Genomic DNA, 13,033 nt, shown 5'->3' with positions numbered 1-13,033 from the left:
AAAGAGTTCTTGGACCCAAAAATTCAAGAAGTATGAATGATCTCGACTCAAGAAAATGAGACCCGCGTGGGAACGCACTAAGAACTGTGTGGTCTAAATGTGCCGCCCCAAAAGAAGAGGTGTAAATCAACCACATGGAAGAGGTTGTGCTGAATTTCGAGGACTAAGCAAAACCAAGCCCAAATAATACATTATTCACACACAAGGTTTGGATGGGCTCAAATATAAGAAACGGAAATAGGTGCGATCGAGACTCAAGACCCGCAGAGATCTTGAAAACGTGTGGGAACAAAGGGGGGTGGCGGCACCAACAAAGGGAGAGGAATTCTATTTTTAGTTTTTTTCATTTTCAACCTAGGTAGAATAAAAGTTGACAAAATAGTCTAGTTTGTGAGTTCTATATTCATTCATCCTAGAACTCACAAATTAGCATTTAATGCTTGCTTGGAGGCCAAGGCTTTTGTCCTATATAAAGGACCTAGTCTCCTCATTTGTAAATCATTCAAGAATTAAGAAAAAACTTTTAGAGAGAGAAACTTGTGTTTCAATATTTTCAAAGAGTCGATGCTTTCGAGTCTTGCCTTGAACTAAGGACGTGCTCCGCAGTTTAAGTCGAATTACTTGACGCGTTTTCGAGTAATTCCCCATTGTTATCGCTATAGGTCTAGTGATAGCAAATATCCTATTGGGTCGATTTTCTTCACAAGAAATCGAAACAAATATCCTTTTATTCTTGCACAACATAAACACAAAAACCAAACAAAAAGACTTCCGCTTCGCCAATATCACGCCAAGTGACACGAACTGGTCGGGTTGCACCTAGTACATTCGGATCTTTCGCATCACTTGATTTCACAATTAAATATTCCGCTCCGTATACGCATCAGATTCAAGTTATGGCTGATTGAGTTATAACCTTGGAAATATGAATTCAAGGTTATAGCTGAATCTACTATAACATTGAAGTGCGAGTTAAGGTTATAGTGGGAACTAACGTACCCTGAGATTTATGGCTCAAGGTTATGATTGGAACAAGTATAACTTTGAGTTTGGTGTCAAGGTTATAGTTGAGGTAAGTATAACTTCAAGTTATAAATGTTGAAGTTAAAGTAGAGGTTACTATAACCTCGCATCCATAGTTCATGTTATGACTAAGGTTACTATAACCTCGGTTGTTTATACTTGCTTCACATGTTGTGTTGTGTTCAGTTATTATATGACAATGTGTGGATGTGTCGTTGTTTACTCTTGTTCATATGTTTGTAGGACAGTTAGATAAACTGTTCTACTGTGTTGAGTCATGATGTTATTCACGCATGAGTTGTACAGTCAGTTAAACTGTACATTTGCATGAGTTGGACAGTCAGTTAAACTGTTCTTCTGAGTTAAGCCGTGATGTGGTTCATGCATGTCGTGTGCAGTCAGCTAAACTGTACATTTATTTATTGGCTGCTCGAATAGATGATGGTAGTATCAGTTAAATACTTTCGGAATGAATCGAGAGCTGCTCTTCGGAGGTTTATTGGTCTATGTTCGGGGGTGGCCAGATTCGTCAGTTGAACGTTCTCGGTCCTGAGTGTCGTTCGGTGTATAGTTAATGCATCGAGAGGTCTGGCAGGTCTTAGCCATATAGGCAGTAGTTATACGCTATACATAATACCGTGGAGTATCAGTTAAATACTTCAAACCCGATGGTTCGTCAGTTAAACGTTCCATCTGCTAGTTCATCAGTTAAACGTTCTAGCGACGTTCGCTCTATTCGCTATGTTTTGTTGCTAGCTTTGTGCCTTATATGCTGTGGATCATGTCTACTTTGGTTTGTAGTTGTCCATGGTCTAGTGGTTGCATATGGTCTATGTTCATATAGTCTCATCCATCTAGTGTTATGAATGTCATGAGTAGTAAGTCTGAGTTTGATTTTCATTTGTATAGATGATCTCATATGTTTATTGTTTATGCATTTCAATTGTTATTGATTGTTGGTTATATTCAATTGTTGTAAACATGACTGGGAGAGCATCTAGTTACTCCCGACTGATTGTCGACCCCGATTCTCTAGCTGAATGCTCGTCGCTGTTTGGAAGATGTTTGGGATGCATCGATGGGTGAGACGAATAATAAATTAGGAGTTTGTTTTTATGTTTTGAGAACCTTTAATAATGTATTAGTTGGGTTTTTGGACTTAGTAGCAAACCGGATTGGTCAGGTGTTTCCGCCACCTAGACCCATTTGTTATCACATACTCTGATAATATATTTATATAATATGTTTTTCCTTTGTTTTATAATTCGGGTTGTTACAGTTGGTATCAGAGCGAATGCGCTCCCAACTCTCGCTTAGTTGCTGACTAAAATAAATGATCTAGTTAATGAGTGAGAGTAAATGGGGTATAAACCAATAGGTTTTGTTGGTTTTCTTATGTTTGTAGAGTTTATGAGTAGTAGTTTGGAGTGGTACTTACGTTCTACCACTTATAACGAGATTTTGTTCTTGCAGATGGTGCGTCACGCGAATGGTGAGACAAATGCTGATCACTTCAGGAGACTTGATGCGAATACGCAACGGAAGATTGAATTGTGAATTCAAGTGAGGCGAAAGATCCAAATGCACTAGGTGCAACCCGATCTGATCGTGCCACATGAGACGTTTTGGGGCGAAGCGGAAGTCTTTTGTTTTGGTTTTGTGTAGAAATGAAAGGGATATCTGCTTCGATTTCTTATGAAGCGATCGAACCAATGGGATATTTGCTATCGCTAGACCTATAACGATAACAATGGGGAATTACTCGAAAACGCGTCAAGTAATTCAACTTAAACTACGGAGCACGTCCTTAGTTCAAGGCAAGACTCGAAAGCATCGATTCTTTGAAAAGATTGAAACACAAGTTTCTCTCTCTAAAGGGTTTTTCTTAATACTTGGGATGATTACAAATGGGGAGACTAGGTCCTTTATATAGGACAAAAGCCTTGGCCTCCAAGCAAGCATTTAATGCTAATTTATGAGTTCTAGGATGAATGAAAACATAGAACTCATAACCTAGACTCTTTTGTCAACTTTTTATTCAACCTAGTTTGAAAATGCAAAAAACTAAAATGGAATTCCTCTCCCCTTGTTGGTGTCGCCACATCCCTACCCCTTGTCGCCACTTCCCTTGTTTCCACACGGTTTTAAGGTTCCCGCGGGTCTTGAGTCTCGATCGCACATATTTCCATTTCTTTACTTGAGCCCATCCAATTTTTGTGCATAAATAATGTATTACTTGGGCCTGGTCTTGCTTGGTCCTCTAAATTGATCACAACCTCTTCTATTGGGTCTATATTCGCATCATCTCCTCCCTCTTGAAAAGGAATTGCCCTAAATTCCTTGATTCCATCATCATCGACGTAAGGAGATAGATCCTCGATGTTGAAGGTAGCGTGTACTCCATATTCCCCGGGTAGCTCGATCTTGTACGCGTTATCGCCTACCTTTGATATTACCCTGTAAGGACCTTCCGCACGTGGCATGAGTTTGTTTTTGCGCTTGTTCGGAAACCTGTCCTTCTTTAAGTGCCACCACACGAGGTCTCCTTCGTTGAAAGATCTTGGTTGGCGATTCTTGTTTGCCTTGCGCTTGTATACTTCATTAATTTTCTCGATTCTCGCCCGAACATGTTCATGAAGCTTGATCATTGATTTTAATTTGGACTCAGCATCCTTGTAAATGATTTCATCCTTGGGTAGGGGAATGAGCTCTAGGGGTAAGTACGGGTTTATGCCATATACGACTTCAAATGGAGAGTTCTTTGTCGCATACATCGGAGAGCGGTTATATGCGAACTCGGCGTGGGCGAGTTTTAAGTCCCAATCTTTCTGAGTTTTCCTCACGAGACTTCGCAACATCGTACCAAGAGTGCGATTTGTTACCTCCGTTTGTCCGTCCGTCTGAGGATGATGAGAGGTGCTGAACAAGAGTTTGGTTCCCACTCTTTTCCACAGCGTTTTCCAGAAGTAGCTTAGGAACTTGGAATCTCGATCGGAGACGATCGTCCTTGGGATTCCGTGGAGGCGCATGATTTCTCGAAAGTACAAATCTGCCACATTGCTGGCGTCGTCGGTCTTGTGACACGCAATAAAATGGGCCATCATAGAAAATCGGTCGACCACCACCATGATCGCATCTTTACCTCTCTGGGTTCGAGGTAATGCCACAATGAAATCCATTGATACATCTTCCCAAGGTCGACATGGGACAAGCACGGGTGTGTATTCCCCAGGTATCACTTCTTGTACGTCTCCTTGCAGTTGCGGTCAATAAAAATGTTCCTTGAGAATATATATGGTCTTGGTTACCCCGAAATGCCCTCCAAGTCCACCTGCATGAGCTTCCCGAAAAAGGAGTTCTCGAGTTGGAAGTTTTGGAACACAAAGTCTATTACTTTTGAAGAGGAAGCCATCCTGAATAATGAACTCATCATGAGTCCCGGACTTGTAAATCTCGAAGGTTCCTCCAAAGTCGGGATTGTGCTCGTAGGAATCCTTTAATGCCTCAAATCCAAGTAATTGGACGTCGAGCACATTCAATAATAAATATCATCGTGAGAGAGCATTGGCCACCACATTACTTTTACCAGTTTTGTACTTTGAGGAAAAGTGGAAGGATTGTATGAACTCCACCCACTTGGCATGCCTTGAGTTCAGCTTTTGTTGTCCATTGATGTGCTTTAGTGATTTGTGGTCCGAGTGTAGGATGAAATGACTCGGCCGAAGATAGTGACTCCAATGTTGAAGAGCTCTCACGATCGCATAGAATTCTTTGTCGTATGTCAAGTAGTTGAGCCTGGCTCCGTTCAGTTTCCCGGAGAAGTAAGCGATGGGTCGCCTTCCTTGTACTAGTAGGGCTCCAATTCCAACACCGCTTGCGTCACATTCCACCTCGAACGGTTGGGTGAAATCCGGGAGTGCCAATAACGGCGCCTCACAAAGTTTTTTGAATAATTGTTTCGAACGCCCTTTGAGCAGCCGGGGTCCACACGAAAGTTCCCTTCTTCGTACATTCGATGATAGGACTAGTAATGGTGCTAAAGTCCCTAATGAACCTTCGATAGAACGATGCGAGTCCATGAAATGATCGGAACTCCATGATAGTATTGGGGATAGGCCATGACTTGATCGCTTCAATTTTAGATTGATCGACTGAAACTCCGTGTTTAGAAACCCTGTAGCCACGAAAGATAACGCTCTCGACTAAGAACGAACACTTCTCCTTTTTGCCATAGAGTTGTTGTTCTCGAAGTGTGTTGAACACCTTGCGAAGTTGTTTGAAATGAACATCCTTGCTCCGGCTGTAGATCAAAATGTCTTCCAAGTAAACGACCACGAATTTGCATAAGAAAGGCTTGAGTATTTCGTTCATGAGTCGAATAAAGGTACTCGGAGCATTCGTTAAGCCGAATGGCATAACCATCCACTCGTATAATCCATGCTTAGTCTTGAACGCGGTTTTCCACTCGTCCCCTTCTCTCATCCGAATTTGGTGATAGCCACTCCTCAAATCAACTTTAAAGAAGATCTCGGATCCATGCATTTCATCGAGCATGTCATCAAGTCTCGGGAATGGAAATCGATACTAGATAGTGATGTTGTTCACAGCTCTACTGTCAATGCATATTCGCCACGTTCCATCTTATTTTGGAACAAGTAGCGTAGGGACGGCACATGGACTTATGCTCTCGCGCACATAGCCTCGTTCCATTAACTCCTCGATTTGTCGCTGTAATTCCTTGGTTTCCATTGGATTGCACCGATAGGCGGCCTTGTTTGGCAAGGGAGCTCCGGGTAGGAGATCGATCTGGTGTTCGATCCCACGAATAGGTGGTAAACATGCGGGTAGTTCATCGGGGAAGACATCCTTGAACTCCTCCAAGAGCGAGGTTAATCGTTCATCCTTGTCTCCATCGCTAGGAGCCTCATTGACCACCATCAGGTAAACTTGGTTGCCATGGACAATGGCCTCGTCCACTTCTTTCTCACTAGCAAGCATGGTCATGCTAGTGGCCTTTCCACGTTTGGCACTCATGGAACGCACTTCACTAGGCGCCATTGGTTTAAAGATAATCCTTTTACCCTTACTCACCAACTCGTATTCGTTGCTTCGATCGCGATGCACCACATCCCGGTCATACTGCCAAGGCTGTCCTAATAGGACATGACATGCATCCATTGGTACAACATCGCATAGGATGTCGTCGTTGTAAGATCCCATGGTTAGTGCCACCTTCACTTGTTTGGTGATTTTTACCTTGTTCCCGTCATCAAGCCAATGCAGGGCATACGGCTTTGGGTGAGGCGTCGTGGGTAGCTTTAATTTCTCCACCATTTCATTCGAGGTGACGTTGGTGCAACTGCCTCCATCAATGATTAAGCTACACCATTTGTCTTTCACTTGGCACTTGGTGTGAAATATTTGACTTCGTTGCTCCGTTTCGATGGGCGAAGATTGGGCTTGCAAGGTTCAGAGAACCAAAGCACAATCATAACTAGGAGCGACGTAATCTTCGGAGTTCTCGGCGTCTGCCTCTTTCTCTTCTCCTTCTAGGTCAAAAATGCCCTCTGTTTTCGCTTCTTCTTCAAACAATTCGTCACGACAATCCACGGCCTCTCTTAGCGTGATTGTCCGCTGATTTGGGCACGCATTTTTGAAATTCCCAAACCCTTGGCATTTGAAAAACCGAATTTGCGTGTAGCTATATTCCTTCGGTGCGGGCAGTTTAGTAGAAGAACTGGAGGCGGGAGTTGTTTTGGGCCCGCTGATATTGCCCGTTATGCTTGTCCTCGAGTTGTTCTCGTTTTTCCAATTCCGACTACTCTCACCATAGGTGGTTTTCACCTTTGCCTTTCCTTATGCTTCCACTTTGAGATACATATTACACAAGGTATTGAAATCCGAGTAGTTTTGTAACTCGACGGCGTTGGCGATGCTACGGTTTAGACCGCGTAGGAAACGTGCCATCTTTATATCCTCATCCTCCACCAAATCTCCCATCAAGGCTAGAATTTCGAATTCGTTGATGTACACCAGGACACTTAGCCTTCCTTGGGTAAGCTCGGCGATCTTACGATAGGTTGTGAGTCTATGTGTTGCGGGGACATATCTTTTTCGCAATTTGAGTTTAAGCACGTGCCATGATGTTATCTTTGCTTTTCCGGCTCGAACTCTCCTGGACTTAAAGCTTTCATACCATAGGGAAGCCCCATTTCTTAATTTCAAAATGGCGTACTTGCAACATTGTTCGTCATCAAGATCCTTAAATTCAAACATCCGATCTATTTGTCTTTCCCATTCGAGATAAGTCTCGGGGTCCGTGCCTCCTATGAACTCGGGTAGTTCACTTACTTTGAATTCTTCAACGGTTCGTTCTCGTCTAGGCAACCACTTGGAATCGTTTTCTTGTAAATTCTTCAAGGCTTTTTGAAGATTCTTAAGAAAGTTGGGATCGTCGAAGTTCATGTTTGGTGATTGTGGTTGAAGTTTCGGATTTTTTGTTTTTTGTGATGAACAGTACCGTGAACAGTGATTTTTTTTTTCTTTCTTTTTTTTGTTCAATCCGTGCCTTTAAGATCCAATCGATTAAACCTCAACAACCTCGTCGAGTTTAACCTTTGAATACCAGTCGCGATTGGATATTCAACTACTAATTGATTTGGACTTTCTCAGGACCGTCTTGATTTTTGTGGGTGATCAAGAGCCGAAGATCTGATACCACTTGATGCGAATACGCAGCGGAAGATTAAATTGTGAATTCAAGTGAGGCGAAAGATCCGAATGCACTAGGTGCAACCCGACCTGATCGTGCCACTTGAGACGTTTTGGGGCGAAGCGGAAGTCTTTTGTTTTGGTTTTGTGTTTTTTTTTTGTGTAGAAATGAAAGGGATATTTGCTTCGATTTCTTATGAAGAGATCGAACCAATGGGATATTTGCTATCGCTTGACCTATAACGATAACAATGGGGAATTACTCGAAAACGCGTCAAGTAATTAGACTTAAACTGCGGAGCACGTCCTTAGTTCAAGGCAAGACTCGAAAGCATCGATTCTTTGAAAAGATTGAAACACAAGTCTTGCCTTAAACTAAGGACGTGCTCCGAAGTTTGAGTTGGATTACTTGACGCGTTTTCGAGTAATTCCCCCATTTTTATCGTTATAGGTCTAGCGATAGCAAATATCCCATTGGTTCGATCTCTTCACAAGAAATCGAAACAAATATCCCTTTCATTCTTGTACAAGAGAAAACACAAAAACAAACAAAAAGACTTCCGCTTCGCCCAAAACGCCTCAAGTGGCACGATCAGGTCGGGTTGAACCTAGTGAATTCGAATCTCTCGCTTCACTTGAATTTACAATTAAGTCTTCTGCTCCGTATTCGCATCAAGTGGTATCAGAGCTTCGACTCTTGATCACCCACAAAAAAATCAAGACGGTCGTGAGAAAGTCCAAATCAATTAGTAGTTGAATATCCAATCGCGATTGGTATTCAAAGGTTAAACTCAACGAGGTTATTGAGGTTTAATCGATTGGATCTTAAAGGCAAGGATTGAACAAAAAAAAAAAAACGAAATCCGAAAATTCAAACCAAGATTACAAACATGGACTTCGACAATCCCAACTTTCTTAAGAATCTTCAAAAAGCCTTGAAGAATTTACAAGAACCCGATTCCAAGTGGGTGCCTAGACGAGAACGAACCGTGGAAGAGTTCAAAGTAAGTGAATTACCCAAGTTCACGAGAGGCACGGACCCCGAGGATTATCTCGATTGGGAGAGACAAATCGATCGGATGTTTGAATTTAAGGATCTTGATGATGAACAATGTTACAAGTACGCCATTTTGAGATTGAGACGTGGGGCTTCGCAATGGTAAGAAAGCTTCAAGGCCAGGCGAGTTCGTGCCGGAAAAGCAAAGATAACATCATGGCACGTGCTTAAACTCAAATTACGTAAAAGATATGTCCCCGCAACACATAGGCTCACAACCTATCATAAGATTGCCGATCTTACCCAAGGAAGGCTAAGTGTCCTAGAGTACATCAATGAATTTGAGAATCTCACTCTGATGAGAGAGTTGGAAGAGAGTGAAGAATTAAAGATGGCTCGATTTCTTCGTGGATTAAATCGTAATATAGCCAACTCAGTTGAATTACAATCCTACGCTGATTTCGATGCTTTGCGCAACTTGTGTCTAAAGGTTGAAGCACAAGGGAAAGCTAAATTGCCGACAATTTATGGTGAGAGTAGTCGGAATTGGAGGAACGAGGGAGGATTGAAAGGGAGTCCGACGAGTAGTGTTGGCGAACCCATGTCGGCTACCACCCCTAGTTCCCAGGCAAGAACGCCCGATTCTAAGGGAACAAGTCTCTCCAAAGTACGATGTTTAAAGTGTCAGGGGTTTGGGCACTATCAAAGCACGTGTCCAAATAAATGATTGATTACCTTGGGAGACGTTGTTCCTTGCCGGGATAAGTTGTTTGATGAGGAGGAACGATTAGGTGATGTGTTCAATCTCGAAGAAAGAGAAAAGGACGAGATTATAGAGCCATTGAGCGAGGATGATCAAATTAAAGATGTGATTGAACATGACATATTTTCCAACTTGGATGAACCTCATGCAGGAGGTACTCCTTTATTTGATCCAAATCTACCAATTGTTTTTGATGAAGAATTGGAAGAAGTTTATGAAGAAACTCACATGGAAGAAAGTGATCATACAAGTTATGATGATGCAACTCAAGATAATCTTAATCTTGTGACAATCTCAGATGCGGAATTCCAACTTAGTTTTTAGTCTTTTTCAACTAGTTTGAATAAGGGTTGAAAATTTGGTCTAGTTTGTGAGTTCTATGCTCAATCATTCCAGAACTCACAAAACCGCATTAAAAGCATTCTTGGAGGCCAAGGTATTTTGTGCTATATAAGGATCAAACCTCCCTCATTTGTAATCATCCAAGTTTAAGGAAAAACCCTTTTAGAGAGAGAAACTTGTTGTTTCCATCCTTTTCAAAGATCGATGATTTCGAGTCTTGCCTTAAACTAAGGACGTGCTCCGAAGTTTGAGTTGGATTACTTGACGCGTTTTCGAGTAATTCCCCCATTGTTATCGTTATAGGTCTAGCGATAGCAAATATCCCATTGGTTCGATCTCTTCATAAGAAATCGAAACAAATATCCCTTTCATTCTTGCACAAGAGAAAACACAAAAACAAACAAAAAGACTTCCGCTTCGCCCAAAACGCCTCAAGTGGCACGATCAGGTCGGGTTGCACCTAGTGCATTCGGATCTCTCGCTTCACTTGAATTTACAATTAAGTCTTCCGGTCCGTATTCGCATCACCTGTTTTGTTCGTCAAGAAGAAGGATGGTAGTATGTGGTTGTGCATCGAATACCGTGAGCTTAACAAGGTTACTATCAAGAATAAGTATCCTTTGCCAAGGATTGAGGATTTGTTTGATCAGCTCCGTGGTGCAAGTGTGTTCTCTAAGATCGACCTGAGGTCAGGTTACCATCAAATACCAGTAAGGAATGAGGATATTACTAAGACTGCTTTTCGTTCGAGGTATGGCCACTATGAGTTCGTGGTGATGTCGTTCGGGTTGACGAATGCACCTGCCATTTTTATAGATCAGATGAACCGTAATGTCAGCGAGTATTTGGACCAGTGTGTCGTGGTGTTTATAGACGGCATACTGATTTAATCGAGAGATGAGGCTGAGCACGAGAATCATCTTCATGTTATATTGGAGACTCTACGTAAGCAGTAATGGTATGCTAAGTTCTCAAAGTGCGAGTTTTGGTTAAAGGAAGTTACCTTCTTGGGTCATGTGATATTTGGTGATGGAGTTATGGTTGATCCATCGAAGATTCGAGCTGTGGTCGAGTGGGAGAGTCCAAAGAATGTGAACGAGGTTCAAAGTTTCCTTGGACTAGCTGGGTACTATCGTCGATTTGTGCATGACTTCTCTAAGATTGCGAGACCGATGACCCAGTTAATGAAGAAGGAATCCAAATTCATTTGGACTGAGGCTTGTGAAGCTGCTTTCTAGGAGTTGAAGAAGAGGTTGACTACCGCTCCTGTGTTGACTCTACCAAAAGAGGGCGTTGAGTTATATGTCTTCTGCGATGCGTCTAAGTTTGGGTTGGGTTGTGTCTTGATGCAGAAGGGTAAGGTTATGGCTTATGCTTCCCATCAGTTGAAAGTTCACGAGATGATCTATCCGACTCACGATCTTGAGTTAGCAGTAGTGGTGTTTGCGCGTAAGTTGTGGCGACACTACTTGTATGGAGTCTCTTACAACATTTATACGGATCATAAGAGCTTCAAGCATATCTTCACTCAGAGAGATCTTGACATGAGGCAGAGACGTTGGTTGGAGCTGCTTAACGACTACAAGGTTGAGCTGTAGTATCATGAGGGTAAGGCAAACGTGTTTGCCGATGCTTTGAGTCGCAAGGTGTGTCATGCCATGAGATCTGTGTTGGTGTTACCTGATGACTTAAGAGTTCCAGAAGAGGATCTTTGAGGTAGTTCTTCCTGGTACTTTAGATTTGAGTGCGATGGTTGCTGAGCCCAAGATCCTTCATGAGATCCAAGTTAAGCAAAGAGAGGATGAATTCTTGGAAGGAGTTCGAGTCGCTAAAAGCTAAGGTCGCACCACAGACTCCGACATTGGACCTGATGATGGTCTGCGATTCCAAGGTCGTTGGTGTGTACCTAGCTGTGAGGTCTTAAAATGTAAGATCCTCAAGGAGGCTCATAGTACTCCCTATTCGGTTCATCCTGGTGGTGATAAGATGTACAAGGATCTGAAGCTACGATTTTGGTGGCCGGGTATGAAGAAAGATATCGCCGAGTTTGTTAGCCGTTCCCTGATCTGTTAGAAATCAAGTTCGAACATCAGAGACCTAGTGGTCTACTGCAACCCTTGGATATTCCCACGTGGAGATGGGATTCTATTTCGACGGATTTCGTCATGGGTTTACCGTGGTCGCCGAGAGGAATGAATGCGATTTGGGTCGTGGTTGATCGTTTGACTAAGGACGCGTATTTCATTCCGATGAAGGAGACTTGGAGTCTCGAGGAACTAGTTACGAGCTTGTGCTTTGGAGTTTCAAGTTAGTTGGGAGAAATGTTACGAGCTTGTGCTTTGGAGTTTCAAGTTAGTTGGGAGAAGTGTTTACCGCTTGTGGAGTTCTCCTACAATAATAGTTACCAAGCTAGTATTCAGATGGCTCCATTTGAGGCACTTTATGGAAGGAAATGTCGTTGTCCTTTGTGTTGGGACGATTCTAGTGAGGTTGTCGTTCTTGGTCCAGAGTTGGTTTAGAAATGGATTTAGCAAGTAAGGTTGATCCGTGAGAAGCTTAAGGCAGCCCAGGATCGACAGAAGACGTATGCAGACTTGCGGTGTAGGCCGATTGAGTTTGAGGTTGGTGATAAGGTTTTTCTTAAGGTTTCGCTGATGAAAGGTGTTAAGAGATTTGGGCTTAAGGGCAATCTTAGTCCTAAGTATATTGGACCGTATGAGGTGCTCGAGAGAGTTGGCGAGGTAGCATATAGGTTGGCTTACATCCGAATCTATCGAAGGTTCGCGATGTTTTCCATGTGTCGCAGTTGCGTCGTTATCGTAGTGATCCTTCTCATGTTCTATAGGCTGATGTTATTGAGGTTGAGCCTAACCTGACTTATGAGGAACAACCTGTTCGTATTTTGGAACGTCAGGAAAAGATGATAAGGAATAAGTTTGTACCTTTGGTTCGGGTTCTGTGGAGGAGTTAGAAGTTTGAGCAAGAGACTTGGGAAACCGAAGCGTCTATGCGAGAGAAGCATCCACATCTTTTCGAGTGAGGTAGTTCTCTTATCAAGTTTCGAGGACGAAACTTCCTTTTAAGGGGTTGGATTGTAACACCCCTAATTTCCATAATATAATTCTTTAATTTTATTTTCCCATATTTCATATTTTATTTTCGGGAAAATATCCGTCTTTTGCGTATTCCGCTCGTTG

At 42.5% G+C, this 13,033-nt stretch overlaps 1 protein-coding gene across 1 annotated transcript; it reads right to left on the bottom strand.

Annotated features, from left to right (window-relative positions):
* Nucleotides 1-5,664: 5,664 nt before the first annotated feature.
* On the bottom strand, nt 5,665-6,357 carry LOC141629747 (uncharacterized). The gene has a single exon (XM_074442704.1). The coding sequence runs from the start codon at nt 6,355-6,357 to the stop codon at nt 5,665-5,667; it is 693 nt and encodes a 230-aa protein (XP_074298805.1).
* Between the last annotated feature and the right edge of the window lie 6,676 nt (nt 6,358-13,033).

Source organism: Silene latifolia, chromosome Y (assembly GCF_048544455.1).
Source record: "Silene latifolia isolate original U9 population chromosome Y, ASM4854445v1, whole genome shotgun sequence".
NCBI lineage: Eukaryota > Viridiplantae > Streptophyta > Magnoliopsida > Caryophyllales > Caryophyllaceae > Silene > Silene latifolia.
Note: the sequence above shows the minus strand (reverse complement) of the source record. Positions and strands in the feature narration are given on the sequence as shown.

Excerpts from the sequence above, each read along its gene's own strand:
- LOC141629747 (XM_074442704.1), bottom strand. The coding sequence starts at position 6,357 with ATGGTGGAGAAATTAAAGCTACCCACGACGCCTCACCCAAAGCCGTAT.